Source organism: Macrobrachium rosenbergii, chromosome 42 (assembly GCF_040412425.1).
Source record: "Macrobrachium rosenbergii isolate ZJJX-2024 chromosome 42, ASM4041242v1, whole genome shotgun sequence".
Taxonomy (NCBI): domain Eukaryota; kingdom Metazoa; phylum Arthropoda; class Malacostraca; order Decapoda; family Palaemonidae; genus Macrobrachium; species Macrobrachium rosenbergii.
The window spans coordinates 15095504-15123121 of record NC_089782.1 but is presented as its reverse complement, the minus strand read 5'-3'; the positions used below and the strand labels follow the sequence as shown (position 1 = coordinate 15123121).

Sequence of the window (27618 nt, the reverse complement as noted above, 5' to 3'; positions counted from 1 at the left end):
GACAATGTCAGACTAAATTCATAACTTCTGGGACATTCTTCTATTCTCAACCATAAATTTTTACCTCCCTCCATCATTCTTTCCAACTTCTTTGGGAATTTATACTCCTATAAATAACATCAACCTTTTTCATTACCCAGCAACCTTTACTACCAAGCCATAATTCCTTTGATTTAGGGAGATGAACTAATTCTGGAATGAGATATCCAGTTGTTGAAAAGGACCTGCCTATGCAGCACACTCAAGATGGTAATAAAGGTTCTTTTATTTAGTTCTCTGGCCCCAGCTGCAAGCTTTCTGTCCTCTACTTCTCATCCCTTCTCTCACTTTCTTTAATAATGATAAAAAATATCCTAGCCATTTTTCTCAAGAGTTTACATTGTGCTATCTAACTACTTCTCTCAAATTCTGTAATGTTTACTATCTGGCTTACTCTCCATTTCAATTCTCTTATATCTCTCCCTTTATAAAAATATCCAAACAGTTCTGTAGTGCTGTACTGTACCCTTCAAGTTCAGCATTTCTAAAATCATACAGTGATATTGCCTTCCTCTTTAACCGCAGTCTCCATATCCTATGTTTCTGAGTGAACTGGCTCATTTAGTGGAATCTTTAGTCCACCTGTTTATTCATATTTTTTTGGTTATTCAATAATTAATGTCTGGCCACACAGACATTCTGATACCCTGATCTACCAAAATATGGAACTTGTGGTAGTTACACGTACTTTCAAGAATTTCCAACATTCATTCTTGGTCTCACTCAACTATTTCAGAATGACAGCTCACCTCCCAAATGAATTACCATGGATCTACATTCCAAATTTGAGAATTCCATTTGCAATTGAGTTACTAATATTTAAGTTTAAGAGTGCTTAACATCCCCCACAAGTTCTTACAGGATTATATCCTATATATTTGTAGTTAACCTGATCCTATCCTAATATCAAAATCTTTCTGCCTATGAAACAAGCTACTCTTCTCATTGCCAGCTGCAAACTGATAAAAATATATTGCTACTGTTATTTACTGCACTGATGTTAATCTTATCAATTAACTGCACAAATAAACATTAAAGGTGGAATGATTTAAAATTATATTCCGAGAACGTAAAGAACTACTCTTAATTTAAATATACAGTACTGTATATCTGCGTATTTAATCTTAATTGAGCACAGTGTTAACTGAATATTCTATTATTTCAATCCCTGTTTAAGGCAGTACAATACTGTTTTCAATATTAGAGTTTTGCTACTAGGCATCTCAGATAAATGATATAAATCTGTATATAGACAGATTTAATATCATATATATGGTAAAAATGCCAAGTGCTTAAAAACAGATAAACCAATGTTTAAACTTTCCAAATAAAGAACATAAAACAAACATGGAGTTATTTACTGTGAAGCAAATAACTCCATGTTTGTTTTATATTCTTTATTTGAGAAGTTTAAACATTGGTTTAGCTGCTTTTAAACACTTGGCATTTATACCATATAAGACATTAAATCTCTTTCTACCTCATTTATAGAGTATCCTTTATCTGAAATACCTAAGAGCAAAATTCTCTCTCTCTCTCTCTCTCTTTTTTTGTACCTTGTATCTGGCTTTGTTATGGTCACAACATTTTTAACTCCCGAATCATCATGTCGTGTGAATTTATCTAGATTAAAATGAAACGAAACATGAAAACTTTGATAATTTTCCTGTACAAAAAATTATCTCAAACTAGATCATAAATTTTGAATGAGGATTTCTGCTTTAGGGGCACGCCAACTGCTCAATTTTGAGAAAACGATCGAATTTTAATTATTGATAGTTTTCAAATGTTTTATGTCTAAATAAACATATCCTGAAGTGATGCTAAAAAAAAATTTTTTTTTTTTTTTTTTTTTACATTGGCTTATTGACAATTTTGTCCACTGCTTGTATAACATTGTGAACCACAAATTGTAAAAAAAAAAAAAAAACATAAAAAACATCTGTATGAATAATTCAGGATCAAGTTCGTTATACACTGTTTTGGCCTGTTTGATGTGTAAATAAACATATCTAGATACGTTATTGCTGAAGAAAAATGTTTAGATTGCTTCATGGACAATTTTGTTTTTTGCTTGTATTTATGTGACTGTGAACAACAAATTGTAAAGTCTATAAGTGAGTTGGATAGGATCAAGTTTTATACGTGCACTGTTTTGGACTGTTTTATGTGTAAATAAAAGCATCTTGAAACATTAATGCTCAAAAAAATGTTTAAATTGGTTCATGGACAATTCTGTTCATCACTTATACGGCACGGTGAACAACAAATTATATAAAAAACCATGTAAATCAAGTGTGAACAAACTTTACTCAAAAATAAATGTCACCCACTAAAATATCCCATTCCTCTACGGGGAGTGTCAGAGAAAAGGGTTATAATGATATAGGTATAACTTGCTCTAGATGTCCAGATTCTCTCAGGATTTTTAAAAGTCCAAAAATATTTTTCTTTTGTTGTTTTCTCAAAACTACTTGCTTATTTCTCCAAGAAGACTGGACCAAATTCAATAAAACTATTACGGAGTGTAGTATAACTATATATCTTTATTTCGTCGTCAGGAAGATCACTTTCTACGCAACTTCTAATTTTGCATATTAATTTTGAAAAGTAACATCAAGATTTTTTTCAACTGCAAAACAAATGAACCTAAGGTTAAATTTCTAAATTTCCCCACAAGAGAACTTTCATTATTAGTTGTAGAATGTAAAAGGTAGAAATAGTCATTTACTTTATAATGGGGCCCTATGGCGTCGGCGCTCCCCTAAAGACCAGTGCTCATACTCAGTCTACATTTTCATACTATTCTTCTAAGTACTGTTGCTAACAAAAATTAAATGAACCAAAAACATCAAGATTATCACAACAAGCACCATCAAACATTTCATCTGAAACAATTGACATACATCCATGAAACTTTGGTTGTAAGACGTAAGTTTTGATAGGAAAAAAAACTGTCTCAAAGCAGAGAAAGTGTAAAGAATATAAGATGAGTGTTGAAGAAAAAAGAGAACAAAGGTTGCAAATGTATCATAAGACATAAAAGACAAAATAAAAAATAATCAAGTAGTCTACAAGCACCTTACCTTCATCACAGCCTAACCTTGCTTATAAAGCTACTCAAAGTAAAAAATGTCCCTGAAACACATTTTCCAATGGAAATTGCACAATTGCTATGACAAACCTTGATCATAAACAAAATCAATTATTCATTAGGTACATCTGATATTGTTGCAAGAAAAACCCCTAAGCAATATGGATGTGGTGAATGAATTTGAGGATGACTTGGAAAGGTTTAACAAGCTGACAACCCAATTTATTTCGTAACTCTTAATAAACTTTTTACCTGATATAATAAACTATCAATATTAAGATCACTGGAGTCACACTTCTTCTCTCAGGTCTAGCCCTGGGGATTTGTTCAAGTTCAGAATTGTAGTGGGTCGAATTAAGTAAACTAAACAGCCATGAGGGAAGAGAAAAGGGAACAGAAAAGTAATAAAAGTCAAGACACCATGCAGCAAGGAACTTGGTCAACATCTAAACTGAGTCACTTATGTATACATGTCTGTTTGCAAGAGAGGGGGATGATATGCATCAAAATATATATCAGTATTATATAATTTATAGGCAAACAGAAAAAACTTTGGATTTAAGCCTGACTCTGACTGAAACAGCAACACACTCAAGTTCAGTTTCATACTTAATTAACCCAAAAAGGAAAATAAAAGAACAAGGGGAGACAAGAATCTTGGATGGGTTCATACTCAAAAAAGGACAGTCCCATATCTTGAAGGTATACATGTCATAGGAATTAATACAAAATTTCATCTTTGAAGTAAGGAGCCATGATGAAACCAAGGAAAAGAAGACAAAGTATAAGCAGTATTAAGGGAGACCCTTGAGGGATGGTAGGCTGTAAGTCATGGAAAACAGAAGACAGAGGAAAGTTTAAAAGCATAATAAAGTGGCCAAGGAAAGCATCAGCAAACCATGCACTCCAAGGATTACTGATTTCCACCGCATAAATGAGGGAGGAATAATCGACGACCCAACGAAAGAAACCACAATCACTGTTTTCTTGTAATTTCTAATGCTGGACTTTTAACAAGTTTCCAATTTCATTACCGTGTATTTTTTCTCTAAAGTCCAGACTGCAACCCTCCAAGTTCATCACTGAAGTTAACAGGAACAAAAGCAGCAAACCAAACAAATGGATGTACAACATGTGTGGTCACACCCCAGGCACTAAAACCAAAGCCACTCACAGCTCTATGTACTGCAAAAATTCAAGAAACAAGAAGGGGATACTACGGGTGGTTTGAAATATAATCAAAACTGAATTTTATAATGAGAATGTTGAGAACATAGAAAAAAATGTTTAAAACACATGAAAGTTGAATATAAATCAAACAATGAAGCTGAATACAAAATCAAAGTTCTCAACTACAGTATCTTTAATAATGAGAGGCCATCAATACAACACTTAACTCCCAAAAATCACTATAAGATTTACTTTTGAGGTTTCTCTCCCATTAACTAAGATATGTAGGGACATTACACCCTGATCCAAAGCCAGGTCCTCTCAAAAGCTAGCTAAGCGAGCTGAGCACACTGCCTCTCACATCAGCACACAAGAAAAGTAATCAAGCATAAAAAGACTTAAGAAGAAGGTAATGAATGCGGTGAGCTCTTAGCAAGAATTTACAAGAAAGATACACATTCCTGATGAAGATTAACTGTACAGATAAGGAAGTTGATTGCATATGGAGAAAATATTACAACTGAAAGGCAGTGAATGGCAGGAACAGCAAGTTATGGCACCAGATGAATAAAAAAAAATAAATTAATAAAAAAATAAAGCAACACGACAAAATCAATAAAAACATACAAAATGCCCAGTGGAATTTCAGTCAAGTTTAAACTATCTCATTTTTAAACTATCTCCTTTTCCTTTTTCAATCATATTGTTAATTTAATGAATCATCAAATAAATGTTCAGGGGGCTTTTTCTGTCTCACATAAATACTGCATCACTTTTTTTAATCAAGTAATTTAAACAGAAAACTGAGCTAATTTACTTAGCTCTCAGAGGGCTGGCCAAAAGGTTTTGTCTTTATGATAAAGTTTAGATTTATCTATTACATTACAGCTCTTTAAAAATCTTATCGAGTTAATTGAAAATGGAGACCCTGACAAAATTTCTTTAATTCTAAACTTGACATCCGGTGTCAATTTTATATTTTAGACATTCAAACAACAAATGTTTAACTATACGTACTACTCTCCAGTCTGCACATACATTGATCAGATCACGTGGGGTTTCATTGAATATCCAAGGGTTAAATGAGAGATACAGATTCTAAGGCTACTAAATCCAGTTGCACATCTCTGGCCTCTGATAAGATGAATTCGTGTCCTAACACTGAACTAGATCTGTTTTAATTTGTTACTGTTATCTGTTGAGCAAGAGTATTTTCTGGATAATAATTTTGAAGGGTTTCTATATCACCTCAGGAATTGCTAAAAATAACAATTCTGCCGTGAAAACAGCATTGTTAGGCTGGGAATATTATTAATGTTGGCGTTATGACTGCAAACCCCATATCTGACGAAGACTTGGATCTACTGGCGTACACTGCATAGTGTGGAACTTTATGTCTTATATGTTCTACTCCATTAATGTTTATGGTGCTCTGGTGTACTGTATATGCATCGTTTTCAGATAAACTTCAATTGTGTAAAAGTTTGTATATTAATCATAGCCCAAGGAGGAGGCAGTTCTATTACTGGAGGCAATATTATGTTGATATCAGTTAATTTAGTCTACTGGCTTTAATGGGCAGATTTATGACTCAGAAAAATTAAACACTGGGAATAAATCCTTTCCATTTTCTTTGTAGTATATCTAAGACACATTCAGATAGTATTAATTTACAATACTGTACAGTACAGTATAATTAATTACAATGTTCTTAAAAAGATTAGCAATATTTTTTAATTATTATTTTATGGCAGTACCAGCAGGATTTTTGGGTTGTAAACTGCTGTTTCTGGACACACTACTCTCAAAACATTTTCATTCCTTGGCCAAATACATATGTTGTCTACATACTGTAACCAAATTTCATTACACGGCATGATTTTCTTCAATATTCTGCTTTTAAAAAATTCCATATACAAATTGCTTAATACTGGAGAGTAAGGTTACTCATAGCCCTGGCAAAATTTTGAGAGTAAAAATTCACATTAAATTCAAATTCACATTCCTTTACATATATTTTAATCAATTCTATTACAATGTCCTTGGAAAGTGATATATCCAGCTGTCTACTCTCAAGGGCGTCACATAGAAATTCTAGCAGATCACAAATAGGCACCTTAGTGAATAATGATACCATATCAAAGGTCACAAGCCTGGCCTCACTACCAACTTGAATGTTATTCAATTTATTCTCTTTGAGATGCCTTAGAAATGCTAAAGACAAAACCAGTCAGGATTTATAGCCCTTTCATTTTCCCCAAGGTACATCTGCAGATATACATTAGGTGTCTGGTGATTGCAAGCATAATGTATCATGAAACAGCTGCCATGATAGGGCAAGCAGGGGCATCCACAGGAACACAGACGAAATCTAACTGTTTTTCATGATGATTAATGACCATCACAATCAAACAACACAATAATTTGAAGCCATAATATATTCATATTTCTGTACAGTATGTACAATTCCCTCTATCAGGCATATTAAAATGATAGTATTTAAACATTTTTGCATGAATTACTCCTGGTATGTTTCAGGAAGCACCAAGTAGTGATGGCAGTCAGTTTGCTTTTTACTTGAACATCCAGTGCCAAACAAACAGTGCTTGGAGACAGTTTGGCAATTATAAAGTAACTTTTTATTGGTCACAACTAACTGAATATGATCATAAATATTGTCCCATGATGAGTAATTGCTTTTCATGCAATACAGGCAAGGAGAGGGAAAGACAGTGTCTGGGTATTCAAAAATGAGCCCGTCTTAATAGGGAGAAAAATGAAAACCTAAAAAGTAAACTAAATCTGCAATAAGCGTGTTAACAGTGCTACGAGATCTTTCAAAATACGAGTCAGGAACTCTGAAAGGTAAGTTGGGGCTTACACTAGGACAGACAGATAATCACATTTCTCTAAAGATGGATGAAGTGAAAGACAAGTTTCTTGGTAAGACAGGAGAGGTATCCAATACTGACAATCTAATTCCTTGTGTGCTGATATGGCCAGGGTGAGGAAGAAAAGTTCTAAGACAAATCTTCTGATTGTTGAGTTGGCAAATAATGAGCTCAGTTTGAACAGAAAAAGAAAAATAAATCAGAGACTTTGGGAGGTATTTAAGTTGCTGACAAAAGATTTACAAAAGAAATTATTTTAATTTGAAACTAAGTGGGAGAGATGATGCTGCACATAAGACTGGTAATGACACCAAGATATCTATAAGAATCAAAGGAAGATCTCATAAGTAACCTAATTCCAAGAAATGAATATCTGCTGCTGGGAATGCTAAGTATTACATACTGAAATGTGATCCAGTTGTTATAAACTTCAATCACGAATCATAAGATGAAGCTACAGTGGCGGTCATATTATGTAAGAGATGATATCACATTACCATGTAGAACAGAAATGCCTAAACACCCACTATGTGGCAAATGTATGGCAAAACATAGAACAAGGGATTTTAACTCTATGGTTAAAAAAAAAAATGCATATTGCATGAATTTCATAAGTCTGACATGAATCCTGCAATGAACGAGACACTGCATAACATTACAGATGATTGAGAGGATTATAAATAGAACTGACCATCAATACTGATCTAAGTGACTGCAAATAAAATGTGATTTTACAAATGTTAAATGAATAGAAACAGAACAACTCATATTAAATAAAGATAGGACTAGATGTTTGAGCCTCAGCATCCAAGATACTGCTATGGTGTTCAATTCAATAAAAGATTCTAGTGATACTTACAAGCCTCTGAAAAATCCGCCCCACAAGTTTCAGAAGTTATTAAAAATATAACTACAGTATTAGTGATTGCTCAACCAGTGAAAACAAGAACAGTGATGGTTACAGAATAAACTAAGGTGAACTACCTTGTCAGGTGTCACTGCAGAGCATTAATTTTTTTTAGGGGGTGGGGGAATTAAGAATAAAAAATTATAGCCAGTTACCAGTATTAATTACTGGACCACAATTTCAACAATATCTCAGTATATATATAAACTTCAAGATATTAATAAGGACTTTTCAAAGGCAAGCACTTCCACAGAATTACATGAAATTCACAACAAGTTCTAATGTGCCTACAACTCACTATAGGATACAAAAAATTGAACAAATAATATTTTCAAGCAATTTATACAGTAATGTAATCTTTGAAAACGGAACACATCCACAACTGAACCACAAATAACCCTATTAAATACTGATGGGAATTCCTTGCAAAAACAGAATTCCTACTATGGACTGTGCAATTTCCACTGGCAAGGAAAACTCAGATCATAACACTCACCATCGGCTGCTGCTGTTGCTGCTGTGGTCCCCCGGAGCCCTGAGAACCCCCTTGGGAGTCATCCACTTGGAATGCATCGAGGGGGAATCGGGAGAGGTCGCTCCCACTGCCTCCTCCTCCTCCTCCTCCACCTCCCCCTGCCTGATTCCCTCCCCAGCCAACGAGGGAATCCTTGAATAGATCAGAAGGACATCAGCATCTGTTTCTTACTTGATTAACAAAGTATAGTAAATCAAATATACTATGTGTTTCCAGTGTAATATTTTGTGATTTATAAAATGGCATATCTTACCCCCTGCATGCCAGAGGTCCCTGGCATGGCTTGTGCGACTAGTTCTTCCATTGTTTGTGGCTGAGACGTTAGGATTTGGTGATCAAATCCCTGCCCTCCCTCACTAACCCCCTCACCTGTAAGTCAAAATCACAGTAACATCATTTGCAAGAGGATATAGTTTCTTTGCAGGTTGGGATTTCTTTTAAAATCAAACTGAGAAAGTAAGTTAAACATCCAGAACCTTTTATGTAATTATTTCTTAATGTGCGGTTGAACTGGTCATTGAAACTTAGTATTAATGAAGTTAACTAGTGGTAGGAGGGTGAGTAGTGAAACACCCCCTCACATTCCATCACCAAGTACTGTTTACTTTGGCATCAGGGACTAAGCAGGGTGGCTAGGTTGGATTGCTATAAAAGGCTCTGGTTTATATACCTACAAAAATTATATTTTAAAAATTTTTATTAATTTTGCTCCTAAAGAAATACAAACTATATTGCCTTTCATGTAGTAATTCATTCCTCTGTTGGCAGGTTGAGTCTCTACCCAGAAATATCACATTCCAGGTCACGAGAGTGAGCAAGTGAGCAATGACTTCTTTAACCCTTAAACGCCGACTGGACGTATCATACATCGACTAAAATTGTCTGTTGGGTGCCAAGTGGCATACCGTACGTCGACTAGAAAGAATTTCAACCTTCGGTCAACTTTGACTTGACCGAAATGGTCGAAAAACGCAATTGTAAGCTAAAACTCTTACATTTTAGTAATATTCAATCATTTACCTTCATTTTGCAAACAAATTGGAAGTCTCTAGCACAATATTTCGATTTATGGTGAATTTTTGAAAAAACTTTTCCTTACGCCCACGCTGGTAACTCGCCAAAATTTTCAGAAATTCTTTAGTCATTTTGTCGTAAGTTTTGCACTGTTTTATATTAGCCGTTACATAAAGTTTTATATATGAAAATGTGCGCAATTTCATGTAAAATACAGCAACATACAACCCATGGTTGTAGCTTTTTTCAGTTTCGAAATATTTTCATATAAACCACGATAACTGCCAAAATTTCAACCTTCGGTCAACTTTGACTCGACCGAAATGGTCAAAAAACGCAATTGTAAGCTAAAACTCTTACATTCTAGTAATATTCAATCATGTACCTTCATTTTGCAACAAACTGGAAGTCTCTAGCACAATATTTCGATTTATGGTGAATTTCTGAAAAAAAAAAACTTTTTCCTTACCTCTGCTGCCTGCTGATAACTCGGCCGAACATCTCAGAAATTCTTTCGTCATGTTGTCGTAATGTTTGCATCATTTTACATTAGTCATTACATAAACTTTTATATATGAAAATGTGCGCAATTTCATGTAGAATACAACAGAAAATAGCTCATGGTTGTAGCTTTTATCAGTTTTGAAATATTTTCACATAAATCACAATAAGTGCCAAAATTTCAACCTTCGGTCAACTTTAACTCGACCGAAATGGTAAAAAAATGCAATTGTAAGCTAAACCTCTTACATTCTAGTAATATTCAATCATTTACCTTCATTTTGTAATAAATTGGAAGTCTCTAGCACAATATTTCGATTTATGGTGAATTTTTGAAAAAAAACATTTTCCTTACATCCGTGCGGTAACTCAGCGAACATCTCAGAAATTCTTTCACACGTTGTCATAATGTTTGCACCATTTTATATTAGTCGTTCCATAAAGTTTTATATATGAAAATGTGCGCAATTTCATGTACAATACAACAGAAAATAACTCATGGTTGTAGCTTTTATCAGTTTTGAAATATTTTCATATAAATCACGATAAATAGAAAAAATTCTACTTCGGGTCAACTTTAACTCTCGAATCAAATGGTCGAAAACTGTAATTGTAAGCTAAAATACTTACAGTCTAGTAATATTCAATCAATTAGCTTCATTTTTCAACAAACAGGGAAGTCTCTAGCATAATATTTCGATTTATGGTGAATTTTTGAAAAAAACATTTTTTTACGTCCGCTCGCTACTTAATTCATGCATCATTTTGTGATAATATTGTCTCTGTGTTGCTTTGATCGTTTTACAATTTGTTATATACCAAAATCATCGCAATTTAGTGTACAATACAAAGAAAAAAATAACCTGTTAGCTTTAACCGTTTTGCTCACAGCGATTTGTATAAAATTATATATGAAAAATTTTTTTGGCGCTGTCATATATTTCAAGATTTATATATGATAATGATTTTTTTTTCATTTCTGATGGTTGCATACTAAACTTCAGGCAATGACAAAAAAAAAGGAGCCAAAAAATGAACTCTTAATCTTAAAAACTAAGCATGCTGTGATTTAAAAAAACTTTTTTTCCGCTTCATGCTTAACTCCCGAACGCCGCCGGCATACGGGAGACGTTTTTGTAAATAGAGGCTCGGCGTTTAAGGGTTAACCTCCTAAAAGTCTGGCGCAAGAATGCCACAACAATAGGGCCCTGAGTTCGAGTGTTAAGTGTTTGGAATCTCACTTATGTAGGAAAACCTTGGAGAACTGTGACCCCTTTTGAGTTGTGACATAAATCAAGGGGCAGCTTAACTCTGGCCAATATTATCTGATGTGTTCAGATCCTCTAAGAAAGGATGCTTGAATGTACAGATTACATGCAACTGTGCCCAATCCAGTACATACTTGATCCGATTTAAGAAAATTTTGCTATATAGCCAAGTACTAGGGCACTTTCAGCCATTCAGTCCTATAGACAGTAGAAAGTGGATGTTGGAGTGGTTGGACAGCAAGACTGAAGAAAGGAAGCAGAATGGAGGTTAAAGACCAGACTAAAAAGTGGGCGCTGCTACGTGCCAAAGGGACACTGCAAACAACCTTGAGCAACAATATCTATAGTGCACAACATGAGGTGCACTGATGGTACTACCCACCTAAGGGAGCCTGCTAATATTTGATCCAAGCCTCTGCCTCACAGGGATGATGAGAAGGAAGAAGGAAAATGAGAGCCAATCACCTAACAATTCAATCCCAGCCTTATGCTCTCTGAGTACCTTAGGTAAAATGTAGTCACCACAGGTCTTCAGAAGGTATCTGCAGGATTTATGGGCAACATCCTTTTAGCAGACTAAGTTGGAAGTGGTCTGGCATCTCCAGACACCTGCCCTCATTACCTGTGCTACCAGTAAGTTACTCCAAAATGCAAGGGACAGTACCACACCCGACTTCATGAGCTCTCGCCCAAACTGAATTGCTATCCACTTCACTGGATAAGTTCTAAGCCCATCTGATCACTGCGTAAAGCCAGACAGAAGGGGTGTTCTGTGACACCTACTTCTTGCACTTGCCAGTACAAATAAAAGGGCACCTACGCTCTGGCCCAGCGATTGGGTCCTTTTCATATGCTACTTCATAGCTCATACTGGGCTGAGGAGCATCTCGTCCAACTACCATCGACGAAGTCCTGGAGGGAAGGAACTAAGAAACTTATATCTATCATCAGGAATTCAACGATTCTGAGTTTTCACAATAAGTTAGAAAAAATTAGAATGACAGAGATTCCCAATCCTCAGCGTGCCAGACAAGATGGGATTTGCCATGCAACTTGCCAATACTGTACAGGTAGTGCTTGAGTTATGATAATTCGCCTTACAGTAATTTGATTTTGCGATGGGGTTAGCAATTAATACCGATACAACAATATTTATAAAATATTTTCAAATTTTGCGCAGGCAGCAGCGTATAATCAAGGAGCAAGAGAGGCCAATAACAATAGACCAACTTCTTTTCCTCCATCTCTTTATTCCATCTTCTAGTTAAAAAAGTAAAAGAGAATGATAGAAGTATTGTTAGTAACATTATACTCTTGCGTCAATGCGTAGAGCCATAAACAACCAAACGAGAAACTGTTGTTTTGCTAATAACCAAACTGTATTTCAACCATCATATGGTACTCAACAATTACCGTAGTTATGTTACAAATGATGTTAAGCACAATAGGACCGATATATTTGTACATTATACGCTTATTTGCTTCAGAGAAAAGTTCGGCAAGGAAATATCATGCTAAATTTAAGCTGCAAGTTGTAGCTGAAGCTGAGAAAACAATACTCAAGCTACTAATGACTATAAATTATCGACCATATATAAAACTGGAGAGGAAGTATTTTAATCAAAACTACTGGGCATGAAATAACACCTAGTACTGCTGCTTTCATACCGATAAAATATAAATATGTAAAGCTCATAGTATGATGATGAAGCCAAGAGAAAATAGCTAACGGAACCTTGATTTTTTTTTTACACAAAACAAACATCCCCCCAAACAGCCAGCCGCCAATGTCATCTATGAACAAAATTAACAGCGAAATTAATTTCACAATGAGGCATATTTAAATTATATTTTGACTTAAAAATACTTTGCATAACGAAAAATATCCTTGTCCCATTAAGTAAAGTATCTAGAGATTCATTTACACTAACTAGAAGCAAGAAAAGCGCTCTGAACTGAGTTAAATGCGGCGAAATAAACTTACCGCGAATTGATTTCCAAACGAAAACATTGATCGCTATGGTTGCAATTTATAATACAAAAGCAACATGAGAATACATACACAATATTATTGGATACAGTGTAGTAAAGCATAGCTTTTTAAAAGATCCATGGAAAAGATGCACATTCGTTATGTTGATGTTTGTATAATACGATGTTAATGTGAATATAAAGTACAGTATACAGTAGGCTAGGCTACTGTATATGTATACAATAAACCATAGTGAAGGCTAAGCCTTGTTTGTTATTCAATTTCTTTTTATACTGAATTATCATAAGTCAATCTGCATTGAACCTGCAGAATTAGCTTACATTAATAATTACTATACTGTATAAGTATAGAGTATACTGTGTAGTGTAGGCTAGGCTACCATATATATATAGATGGTACTGATTACCCTAGTGTAGGCTAGGCTATATTCGAGATAAGATTTTTTCAACAAACGATGGGCTTTTTGGAACCTAACCCCATCGTAAGTAGGGCAATACCTGTACACTGCAAGCCAAGGCTAGCAGGAATTCAGTCTTGAATGAGGGGTCTCCATCCAAGGCTCTTCTGGCATTGTTCGGCTGCAGAGGATGCAAATCACAGCCCCTAAGACTTTCTATGACATCAATCACAGAAGATGGCCCACTTCCCCTTGTACATGTTAGACAAGGATTTTTGAAGGTACCCAGACTTCTGCAAATTCCTGCAAGAAACAGCCTTCCAAAAGCTGCTAGATAACCCCTAAGCATATAGCTGAGGGACTGTACTACCAAATGATATGGGAGAGTGGGCCATCATGGAATCTCTCTGGGTGACTTGACCAAGAGAGCCAACAGATCAGGAAACAATTCTAAATGGGGTCAATGATAAGCTGATAAGCTACCAAGGTCATTCTGAGCCCAGTGGTAATCAGCACAAGGTTGGTTACTATACACATCAAGAATGAGTAGAGGAGGGGCATAACGTCCAGATTCTCCAAAGGGTGATGAAAGGCATTCCCCATGGCCACTTAAGAAATGCTCAACAGAAAGCAGAACACCTGAAGACTTCTGTTTAGTTGTGTAATGAACAGGTTGACCACAGTACAGGCAGACCCAGGTTATCAGCAATCCGGTTTTTCAGCGCTTGTCTAGCGACAAAATCAGCAATTTTCGGCACTGATATGTGCTGATTTCCGCTTAACGGCGCCGATACATGCCTAACAGCGATTTTCGCTTATCGTCATGCCATCAGAACGGAATCCCCGCCAATAACTGGGCACTGCCTGTACTCCCAAAAGCTCAAACTGATCATTATGTTTCTACTAACTGCCCGTAGCAACTGAGCTTGTCTACTTAAGCATCCATCCATCACAGAATATACCTGGCTGATAACTCAACAACGTGGCAAACAGTAAATTCATGCACCTACTTCACCAACTGACAGTGATGAAAGGAAACCTTCCCACTCATTATGTTTTTTGACATAAGGCCACTGGTCATGCTGTCACTCATGAAAACTATGGAGTGACACAATACAGGAATCCAGAATGCTTGCAAGGATAGCACCACCACTCGCTTTTCAAAGGTGCTGATGTGCAGCTGTTCATCCTCTATCCACACACCTGAGGAAGACAAGCTGCTCAAGTACAGCCATCTCCGAAATGTGGAGTTTAACCCTTAATGGATGGCAAGGCTCTTTTGATCCCCAATAATTGCATATGAAACACTCTGGTTCAGCTCATATGACTACTGTTATTTTAGGCCATGATTTGAAAGACTTTTGCGCAAAAAACGTTCCTATCACTTGAATGGGCCATAAATGACTACTGTATAAGGCAATAATAACGGCAACACTCACACCTCAGATTGGGATACAGGGAGATTAGTGTGACTTGAGATTTCAAGAGGAATGTTCTACACCTCCCTGTCCCAGTACATTTTGTATATATATATTTGCCCATATATAAATATATTAATGATAAATAATATTGCCAAGACCAGGAAGAACATTCTTTATTACAAGCTATATATATAAAACCTCATCATCAGGCTGAAAAACCTACAGGATGAGAATCAATAAAATTACAATAAAATGAATTGTCATAATAAATCTTCAGCAAAAAAATACTAACGAAATATAAAATGAACAAGTAAATACAAACTAAAAGGGTGAGACGTAAAATAACGAAAAATTAAAAACACAAGCATAAAATATGAAAATAAAACTATAGTGAAATGTAAACAAACTACCACTCACAAAGTAAAATATTTAACGACCTAATTGAGTACCTACTATGAAATTACACGATAGCTAGTTGAATACCAGACGAAAGTTGTTGTTCAATTCGCTTCATCTTTTTAATAGTCATTTACTCTGAAATTAAAAAGGTCCAGTCTGTTTGAACAAAAGACAGTATAAAATCCAGGTCAGTGAAAGGATGGTCCTAAATAAACTGTGTTCTAATGGCAGAAAAGGGTGGTTTGGAAAGGGGAAACCTAGTTCTAATAGAAAGACCTCTGTGTTCCAAAAATTCTGTGTCTGAGCCATAACTAGATCCCACGATCGCAGACCACACTGCTAACAAGTGAACAAGTAAACTACACAGGAATTAAGGTCCACAGGCAGAGTAGGCTTCTCTCTCAAAAGTGATCTTATTGTAAAAGGATTACAGAAAACAAACCGAAATGATTTGATGCTAAGTATTTCTTGTAACTTTTTTTCGACCATATAGCTACTATGCCCAAGGTAAGGCAATTTAATGTATTTACATCTTTACTAGCAGTACTGTACACCTGGTCTGGGACAAAACTTTTCATTTAAAAAATTTTTCAGAACTTTGTAAAAATACAAAAAATGGGATATGATTTTCAGAAAATAATTCTGGAGGAAAACCATATCTTGATGAAATAAATTAAAATCACAACAAACATTGTAGGCTCTATTAATCAAAGTATATTGAGTTCATCTTATACAACTTTGGCGAAAAACTGAGGTAATTCAATCCCAAGCCAGTAAAAGTACTTTTCCTATAAACAGAGGTCTCAAATTTGCCACTATTTCTGTATACCTGTACATCTAAAAATGACAACTTATTATCCTGTTCCGTCTCACAAGTAAAAGAAATGTTAGGTGATATTAAAATATTCAAAAACAAATCAACATGTGATAATTCCTTAAACACAAGGAAAGTATCATCTACATATATAATACAAAGGTTTGAAAGCACTAGGGCATTCAGACATCCAAATCCTTTCATATAACCCATAAGCAATCCGACATATACAGGTCAAGGAATTTCCCATATATCCATCTATTTGATTATATAATACCATCAAAAGTAAAAATACCATATAAATGTAATAATTTTTGCAAGTCTATTTTATTAAGTCCAAATCCTGATAGATGGTTTTCATATATATTATTAAGAATAATGTCGGTTGTTTCTTTTAATGGGATATTGGTGAAAAAGAGAGGTTATCGAAACTAGCCATTATAACATCTTGGTTAAAATTGAAAGAGCATAATTCTTTAACAAATTTAAGAATTAGATATATTAAATTCACCTAAAGTTAGAGGGTTTAAAACTGGAACCAAAACTTAGACAGGTTATAACTAAAAGTACCAATTGAGGAAATAATAGGTCTTAAAGGGTTTCCTATTTTATGTACCTTAGGCAGATATAAATAACCAGGCTTAGACCCTATAAATAAAAGAGCTATATGTAGCTAGTTCCGCTAGCTCAGACACAGAATTTTGGAACACAGATATTTCTATTATATAAAACCACCCTTTTCTGCCATTAGAGAACACAGTTTAATACCATCCTTTCACTACCTGGATTTTGGTATACTGTCTTTTGTTCAAACAGACTGGACCTTTTAATTTCATAGTCGCTATGACTATTAAAAAGATGATATTGAACAACAACTATCTGGTATTCAACTAGCTATCGTGTAATTTCATATATACTCAATTAGGTCATAAATATTTTACTTTGTGAGTGGTATTTGTTTACATTTCACTATAGTTTTATTTTCATATTTTATGCTTGTGTTTTTAATTTTTTTCGTTATTTTACGTCCTCACCCTTTTAGTTTGTATTTACTTGTTCATTTTATATTTATCTAGTATTTTTGCTGAAGATTTATTATGACATAATTTTATTGATTCTCATCCCTGTCAGCCTGATATGAGGTTTTATATATGTAATAAAGAATGTTCTTCCTGGTCTTGGCAATATTATTTATCATTAAGCTAAGATTTCCATATATATATAATTATATAAATATATATATATATATATATATATATATATATATATATATATATATATATATATATATATATATCTATATATATATATATAGATTCTGATATATATATATTCATCAGAATTATATTCGGCTATATATGTTCGGATATATACGATCTATATATCCGATATAAGAAATATATGGCAGAATAATCATATTTGAAGGTTTCTTGATGTAAACTCATATAATATTTACATCGTTTTCAATGCACCCAGAGCATTAAAAGTAAGGTTTTCTTATGATTTTTGATATTTTCGATATTTTCCGCTTATATTTTCGGTTTATATAAGATACGGAACCCGTATATGCCTGTAAATATATATATATATATATATATATATATATATATATATATATACATATACTCAAGGATTGCTGTTGGCTTTAATTCTTATCTTTTATGACAGTATGTCAACTGTAATTGTAATTTTGCAAAGTGAAGTGAAGTCAAAAAAATGATTAAAAGAACATTTATAACTCACTAAAAGGTGATACATCTCCCCATCCTAGTACATCTTGTAAATATTTTACCATAAATATGCTTACAGGTTGTTACTGACTTTAGTTTTCATCTGTTATGATATGTGAGCTGTAATTGTTATAAAAAAAAACTTGGAGAGAACATGTAAAACTCACTAAAATTAGCATATTTTTACGAGTGTTTTGGAAGAGAGGCCCCACTGTGGGTTGGAAATACTCACTTTCGACTTAGCGAGGAAGGTACAAAAAGTTTTTAGAAGTTTTTTCTTATACTATGTGCATCAGCATATCTTTCTCACCACAATGATTTTTTTTTTTGGGGGGGGCCAATCTTAAAGTTTGCCCAGCCTGTAAGAATTAAGGGTACTCCCACAAGACTTGTCTTGTCCAGCAACCAACCAATGTCCTTCCCTTACCTCCCTGCTCAAGGGCATGAGCTGGGAGAGAGGGGTTACCTGAGGATAACCATTATCATTTCAGTTGCCTCTAAAGCAAATGCAGGTGGAGTTGCTCATATGGAACAAGCTTCTCAAGGATGACTGCAAGCAAAAGTAGTTGTTTGTTCCTGCCATGGCAAGAACTGCACTGATATCTCCCTGACCTCCCTAACATGAGAATCTAAAGGACAAATTCCTGCTGCTAAGTCTTCAAATTCCTGCTGCTAAGTCTTTAAGCATGCCCACATAAGTTTCCTACTGCTAGGGCTGCCTCGTTCTTGTGCATGCCCAGGTTAGTTTCCTACTGCTTGGGCTACCATGACTTTAAGCATACCAAGGAACTTGGCTTGCTGCCTTTGATCACTGACTTATGATATTTAGGTGGTCAAGCCAAGCAGTGGGGCATCTTTTGTTTCAGCACTTGCAAAAATGAAGAAAAGGAGTTGGAGTGGCTGGAAAACAAGATATAGCAATCCTGAAAATTAAGGAAATGAAATGCTAATCTAAAGGTAGAACTGACAGAAGCCCCACAGCAGCACTAAGATGTAACAATTAAAAGTGCTGACAAATGACTGAAGTAAGAAGCAAGAATGCAAAATGATATTTTAATGATAAAATAAAGTTTGTTCATACTTACCTGGCAGATATATATAGCCGTATTTCTCTGAATCCGACAGAATTTCAAAATCATGTACACGCAGGTGGCCAGGTGGTTAGTACTCATCCCCGCCGCTGGGTGGCGGAATCGAACCATTCCCATTTTCTATTCAGATATCTCTAGTGCCACTGTCTCCGAGGGAGGCAGGAGATCGATATATCTGCTAGGTAAGAACAAACTTATTTTATCATTAAAATATCACTTGTTCATGAAACTACTCCGGCCAGATATATATAGTAGCTGAATCCCACCATTGGAGGTGGTGAGACAGAATAGGATTTAGAAGTTAAATAAATGTAGGCTTATTGACGCTTTTTGGTTCTCTTACCTGTTAGCATAGCTGACTTCGAGGTTACTGTCACTCAAGCCTGCTTCTGCTTCTTTACTAGAGTTCTGCAGTACAGGGACCTATAAAGCTGGTGAGATCTAGATGACCTGTCCACGGGGCGGGACTACTGGGACTAGATCATATGACCATACTGAGAGGGAAAGGAGCAACAACTGAACCACCTGACCTGAGCCTCTATCTAAGCCATTGAACTCAACATAGTTAAAGATTGACGCCCGCCGGTGGCCACCCAACAACCAAGAATACAAAAAAACAAGATTAAAAATATCACCCTAACCCCTAAAGGATAGGGATGTATATTGCTCCTTCTCCCAACATTGTGTTCATGAAACGATGGTCCCAGCAAGAACAGTCTTCAAAGTTGACTTCAAGATCTCGTAAGTACGCGGTTTAACACTGAATTACTTCGCCAGAAGGTGGTACCCAGAAGATCGTTAAGAGACATAAAGCCCTTCTGAAAGCCACCGGGTCGCGATGGCTCTCACTTCGTGAGCTTTGACTTTAAGAAGTCTCATGTCACCGTCTTGGCAGGAAGAATGAGCCTCTCTGATAGTACTTCTTAAAAAGAATGACAGAGCATTCTTGGACATTGGCAAGTCAGGTCTTCTAACCGAACACCACAGATTGTCCGACGGGCCTCGACTTTCTTTAGGCAAGTCAGGTCTTCTAACCGAACACCACAGATTGTCCCGACGGGCCTCCTCGACTCCTCTTTCGCCCTGGCTAGGACTTGAGAGCCCTGACAGGGCACAGACTTCTCTGATTCTGTCCAAGAATCTCTGTCAAACCTTTGATTTCAAAAATGTCTGGGCCAATGGTTTGAAGGATTTTTCATTTTTGGCAAGAAATAAAGGATTTAGGAGCAAAAGGCATTAGGACCTCTAAAGCCAATGTGCTTGCTAAAGGCTTTAACTTCACTCAACTCTCTCTCGGCCACGCTACAGCAGTTATTAGAAACCGCCAGTCAATGTGTTTGAGAGAAGCAGAAGACATAGGTCTAAAATGACTTGTTACAAGAAACTTCAAGCACCACATCTAGGTTCCAAGGAGGCGCCCTGGGCCGAGAACCTTGGATAGTTTCAAAGGATCTCAAGAGATCGTATCCTTGTTGTCGGGTTGTCTAGGCCCCTGTGTCGGAAGACTGCCGACACAGCATACTTTTATAGCCCTTTAATAGTTGAGACTGCCAGTTTTTCTTCTCCTGAGATGCAGTAGGAAGCCTGCTATTTGCGGTACAGAGGTCGCGGGTCGAGAAATCCGTTACTCTTGCACCATTTCCTAAAATTGGCCCACTTCATTGATAGACTTGAATTAAAAAGGGTCTTCTGGCACTGATGCATAGCCTTTGCCACATTGCTTCAAAACCCCGCTTCTCTTGTCAACTTCGTGATAGTCTGAATGCAATTAGACTCCAGAGCCGGGAGGTTTTCAGAATCTTTGAAATGTGGGGCTGCCTGAGAAGCATTTCAGGGGGAGGTCCTTGGGAAGTCCATCAGGAAGCCTGCGACCTCTGTGAACCAATCCGCTGCTGGCCAAAGTACATAGTCATCCTCGCTCCTTCTGACGCTGAGAATTTTCTTCTGATCACTTCTCCCAGGATCTTGAAGGAGGAAAGCGAAAGATCTAGGGCTTCAGTCCCAGAGGTGAGGGCATCTACTGCTAATGCTCCTGGATCTAGGACAGGAGAGCAGTAAAAGGTGAAGCCTTCGTCTTCTGGACGCCACAAAAGAGGTCCACTAGGACGCCCTGATAACTTCCACAGAGATCTAGACACACCTCTCGTGAAGGGTCCATTCCGCCGGCAGAAGTTGATGCTGCCGACTGAGAAGGGGTCCGCATGATATTCTCTCTACACCATGAACCTCAAGAGAATTGTGATCCCCTGCATGAGTCCAAAGCAGGATCTCCTTTGCCAGGTTGAACAGGGAACGGGAGCGAGTACCACCCCCTGCTTCTTGAGGTAAGCTAAGGCTGTGGTGTTGTCGGAATTCACTTGAACAACCTGGCCTGATACTCGATCCTCGAAGAATTGAAGGGCTAGATGATTTTGAGATTTGACGTCAGGACACCTGTCTTCTCCAGTGCCTGACACTTTTCCTCCTCTCCTAGTGTTAGCCCCCATCCTCGCTGGACGCTGGGTCGGAAAACAACACTAGGTCGGGGCTCTGAAGATGTAGAGAAACGCCTTCTGCCAGTAACAAGGGGTCGAGCCACCACCTCAGGTGAGTCTTGACAGACGGAGAGATCTTCAAGGTCTCTTCCAGGTCCTCCTTGTTCATCCAGTTCTCCGCTAGGAAAAACTGGAGCGGCCTGAGATGAAGTCTTCCCAGGGAAACAAACTCTCCAAACAGCGAAATGGTCCCCAGCAAACTCATCCATTCCTCACCGAGCATGTTTCCTTCCCTAGGAGAGACGGCAAACTTTTTCCCAAGCAAATGTTGTTGACGCTTCTGGGATGGATACGCCGAAAAGTTGAATACTGAATCCATCTGAATCCCCAGATAGACCATGGACTGAGTCGATCAGATGGATCTCTCTTGTTGACTAGGAAGTCCCAGGACTGCCACCTAATGTCTAATTCAGGTCCTCCAGACACTGAGCTTGGGAAGAAGCCTCTCAATGAGCCAATCGTCTAGGTAGCTTAAACGCGGATCCCCGCTAAGTGAAGCCAATTTCGCCACATTTCTCATGATCACTGTGAATGTCATGAGCTGTGCCATCTCCAAAGGAAAGAGCTCGAATTGAAGACTTCTTCCCCCAGTACAAACCTCAGGTACTGTCTTGACTGAGGATGTATGGAACATGAAGTATGTCCTGTAAGTCCAGAGACCATCCAATCTCCTGGTCTTAGAGCTCCGAGAACAGACTGGGACGCTTTCATCTTGAACTCTCTTTGACAATGAAGGTTGTTCAGTCTGCTTTACGTTCAGTACTGGTCTTCCCATCCTCCCGAGACTGTTTCAGAACTAAGAACAGTCGGGTTGTAGAACCCTCGGAGAGCTCCATAGCTCCTGAACCTGCTCCACAGCTCTTTTTTCGAAAGCATCTGCTCCAAAAAGATCTAAAAGGATCTGTTGTTTTCCTCGATGGTAGGGAGGGCGACAGATCCTGGGTGACGCATGTGCGTGGCTAATTCGAGGAAGGATCTGTAGCCTTCTCTGTGAAACCCGATGGACCAGGAGTCCCGCCCGCCTCCAGGCCCCAAAATGAAAGAAGCCTGGCTCAATGGTGTCTGAGGTGCTGAAGACTCACTTCTGCCCTAAGCCACATGGGCTGCGCCTCTGGAAAACCTTCCCTCGCGGAGATGATCTCGAGGAAGAAGCTCCTCCACGAAAGGGCTGATGTTTCTTCTTGGAGGACAGAACTGACGACGATGTAAAAGGGACTGAAGGACGTCTAGACGAATGGGCCAGAAGATCTTGCGTGGGCCTTCCCAAGACTAGTGCTTGAGGACCTGATTAAAAACTGGGGGAAGAGATGGTTCGGACAAAGGGGCAAACAATAATTCAGCCCTTTGTGACAGAGAAACTGACTTGAGGTAGTGCACATGCCCCTTCTTCAAGAGGCCTTGTACAAAATGGGAAGCCAGTTCCTCTGAGCCATCCCTGACGGCCTTATCCATGCAATTCAAAACACTGATAGCTCCCCAGGCTGATCGAGCTGGGCTTCTAAGCTTTGAGGTCCAAAGCACCCAAGCACCAGTCTAAGAAGTTGAAAACTTCCATAGATCGGAAGAGTCCCTTCAGATGATGGTCGGTCTCGGACATCGCCCAAGAAACCTAGCAGCCGCATGTGTGGGACCTTCTGTGAGCGCCGACAAGGCTGGGCGAAACTTCCTGAGACTAAGAAGGAACTCGAGAACCCGACGCCCCCACCTGTTTCATGAATACCACATGCCTAGCCTTACCGCTAAGCTTAGACGGAGGCAGGCAAAAGAAGTCTTGCCTTGGCGCTCTCTCCGCTCCTCCATCCAGGCGCGCGTAACCTTCTTGAAGGCCTCAGAGCCAGTGAAGAAGTCATCTTCACGTAACTCCCGCGCTTCTCTCGCTTTGGAAGAAGCAAGCTGTGAAGGAGGAGAGAGAGGAGCCGAGGGTTTGAACTTATCACCAAATAAGTCCTAAGAAGATCGTTAACACCTGGTAGTCGGAAGACGAGAAGCAGAAGGTTGATCAATTCCAGCAGGCTCTGAATCGCCAGAGACTTCTCTCCTTCATGAATGGGCGAAACACGGTAACGGCTATAAAGCTTTCGGGAACGGCTACCTTGAGGTCCGATACGAAGAGGGATCTTCTTTTCCCTGCAGGTTCTGAATGCTCTGGAGCGCCCTCGGACGAGCAGCCAAAGAGGCGCTCCTGGCGGCCGCCCTGAAGAGCCGCGTCCACCGAGTCCAGCTTGCGCCATGCTGAGCCGCCCTGCTTAGCCCTGCACGGGCAGCGAGAGATGCCATTCTGACGAGTAGCCATTGGAAGAGTCCTGATAGCCGCCATGCCGCCGATGATGATGAAAATTACGGAAGGGAACCCGCGAGCTGTGAGGACGACAGGCTAAGAAGCAGGAGACGGTGATGAAGAAAAGGGAGCAGGAGAAGGACTTCCGACTTCTTGATGGAAGCTCCTTGGGTCCTTGCGACGACATGTTCTGTTTCCTTCTCGGCAAGAAGAGAGGCCAACTGACGCTGCACACTGAAGACTTCTTGGATGGGAGAGTGTCTCATATCCAGGAGGAGAGGAGATCCTGCGGAAGACGAGGGCTAGGACGCTTCAGGAGCAAGAACAGCCTCCTTAGAGCGACTGGGCCAAAGCCGCCCCATCTGACTACTGCCTGGGTCCTCCAGGCGTGGAAAGCCCAAAACCCACAAAGACGAGAAAACTGACGGAAGCTGCCTTCTTCTGGAAGCTCCTTCAAGGGCTTATCCCACGAGAATTTGCACCTCTATGAGGGAGGACGCCGAGGACTAAAGCAGTCCCAAGGATACGCAGCCGGCACGATCCTTGGCAGCCTGGGAAGTGACAACAGGACCTGTCGAAGGGACGCTGATCGGGTGGGAAGCCCCAACCTCTCTTGACGGCTTCACATACGCTCCTTCTCCCTGAGTCCTGGGAGTTCCACAGAAGTCCAGGCCTAGAAGCATTATGGGGCCGATCTGACGCCCTCCACGCATTAATTAGGGGGAACACTACACTGCACAGCACCAATTTCTTTGAAGCGTATGACACTTTATTTTCTGAGAGCACTGATGGTGTTCATGATCTAGGGCCAACCTCCGCAGACACAATCCCTAGGCCCAAGGCAAAACCAGGGGCAGGTAAAACAATGTTCACATTAGGGCACAGGTGAAGAATTAGTACCTGACTCTTACACACGCCTCCTGGAGGAGGACCTCCTGATCCTGTCGGTCACGCTTCTGACCATGCAACAAAGGAATTGATACAATTCCAGCTCAGATCAGACAGTTGGCTCACACTCCTTGCAGCGCATCATTGATCAAACATACATGCCTCTACACTCATGCAACTATGAGGGCTCACCGCCTTCCCGGTAGCCTCACCTTGCACTCACTCACACAACATACTGGAAAGTTAGCAGAACTAGTTCCAGACATCATTCAAGAGCAGTCAAAAGCAAAATCAGAAACAGTCCATAAAAAGCGAGTGCCAATCCACATGCCAAAGTTCAAAACCGTCAAGAGAATACTCAAGTGGAAACTATGCAAGTTGAAATCCAGAGGCGGAGGTACTGTAAACAGATGTTAACAGTACCGCGACAGAGAAAATCTGAATAGAAAATGGGAATGGTTCCGATTCCGCCACCCAGCGGCGAGAATGAGTACTAACCACCTGGCCACCTGTCGTTGTGCATGAGTTTGAAATTCTGTCGGATTCAGAGAAATACAGCTATATATATATCTGACGGGTAAGTTTCATGAACAAATTAAAGGTTAAAAAGTGGTTGAAGCTAAGGGCCAAAAGGGTGTTGCAAAACCTGTTCAGTAATATGTACATTGCACTACATGAGGTGCAGTGACTCCATAACCCTTTACTGGGGGCCTCCTGCTCAATCATGAGATCTGACATCTAGTTCATCATGATCCCTAGGTTATGACAAAATGTGAGGAGACTGTCTCTGTTCTGGAGCAACTGTGCCTTCAATGATGCCAGAACTAACCAACTATCAGGTAATGAAAAATGCATGTAACATGTGAACAGATCTAAGCCAATTCCAAGAGCTTTGAAGTGGTAAACAATCCCACTTAATACAAAGTAGATGCACTGCCTAGAGGAATGATGCACAGGTATCAAAAAGCACATGTCCTTCTGATCTGCCAAAAGCATGAAGTTGCCCTCTCTGGTAGAATCCAACAAGGAATCTGTTGTTTCCATTTCAAACTGTGTCTGCAAGACAAACTTATTAAACAAAGATCAATGACCAGTCTTCAACTGCAAGTCACCTCCACCAGGATGAGGCAGCTGTAAAAGCCTGGAGTGGTCATCTATGACTTCTAGTGTTTTTCTCCAGCATCTCCACCGCTGCTAAAAAGGCTAAGAGAATTCTGAGATCCTGGTGAGTAAGATGGAAACGGTGACATTAAATGAAATAGGGGAGTGTCAGTCATTAAAAGAAGTCTCAACCCACTCTAAAGAATGGAGACTACCAAGCACCTCTCCATGCCTCTGTCCCCTTGCCCAATGGCATGACAGGCATTTCCTGCTTGCAGCAGCTGGAGTGGGGACTGCCAACCTCAACATCCCCCTCCCTTCTTCTCTGACCTCCCTTCCTAGCTATAGCTGGGGGAGAAGGTTCAAAAGTGCTGGGAGGGCTCCTTGTCCTTCATTGTTAACCCTCTCATGAAAGGCATTTCACCCACAAGTAAGCGAATGCTGTCACCATCCCCAAAGAATGAAGGTCATTACTAGAAGTCAGATGGAACTTCATGTGAGAGGGCTGCTGAGACCACTTCTTCTCACAGTAGGAAGACCCTGTAAAGGCTGGAAGCAACACTCTCGGAAGTAAATGGGGAAACACTGGTGTCATGAGCACACTCAGGGAACCTCTATAAACCCTAATTGCAGCAAATGTCCTCCCACAGGTGAGCAAATGCTGCCAACCCCCAAAGACAGAGATCAACAACAAAGAGGAGGAGGAAGATAACCCCTAAAAAGAGAAGAGATCAACAATGAAGAGGAGGAGGAAGATAACCCCCCAAAAAGAGAGGAGATCAACAACGATGAGGAGGAAGAAGATAAACTCTTGCATTCTTCACCATATTCTGTCCACAAGTTGTACTCTTAACCCACCTTGTGGATAGAGCATGGTGAAAAAATGCAAGAGTTTACCTTCCTCCGCTTCGCTGTTGATCTCTTCTCTCTGGAGGTTGGCAACAGCATTTGCTCACCTGTAGGGGGACATCTGCTGTAGTTAGGGTTGATAGAGGATCTCTGAGTATAGATAGTGGAGATTATACAGTATTCAGTACCTTTCAAGCATGCCTGGGGTTAGTACTGTTGGAGACCAAGGGCTGGTTGCCTAAACTACAAAGGTAAGAGTAACACTAATGACACAAAATACCTAAACACCTAGTTAACGACACAATACCTAAACACCTAGTTACTTCCTTTATACTGTATACCTTTCTTTGTTCGCTTTCCTAGTTCAAATCCATACCGAGAGAAAAATACATACAAACAACATACATACAATAAACAAAATTAAAGTTTCAACCTGGCAGTTGACAGGTGCACAAGACATTCTTGTTCAACGGCAACTGAGGAAAAAGTGCTTGGTGATGACAGGTGAGTGGGTGCTTTCCCAACTCGCCATCATCACCATTCAACTACCTTGTTATCAAGTTTCAACCACCAATTCCAGCTCACAATGAGGAATATTCCTGAATAGGTGATAGTTTTCATTTCCATAGGAACAAATGTATTCTAAGTTGTAAAGGAATCATTTGTTCACTAAGAACCCATTAATAATCAGTATCCCGGAATGA

The 27618-nt window shown here is 38.8% G+C and overlaps 1 protein-coding gene across 4 annotated transcripts in view; it reads right to left on the bottom strand.

The window, feature by feature from the left end:
* The window catches only part of LOC136827972 (broad-complex core protein isoforms 1/2/3/4/5-like), a 121199-nt gene that overhangs the window by 72737 nt on the left and 20844 nt on the right, over positions 1-27618 (bottom strand). For all 4 annotated transcript variants that reach the window (XM_067085552.1, XM_067085553.1, XM_067085554.1 and 1 more), the window contains exons 5-6: positions 8890-9005; positions 8598-8768 (exon numbers count right to left, since the gene is read on the bottom strand). In XM_067085552.1, coding sequence (XP_066941653.1) covers positions 8598-8768; positions 8890-9005 — 287 coding nt within the window. The remainder of the gene's footprint in view (positions 1-8597; positions 8769-8889; positions 9006-27618) is intronic.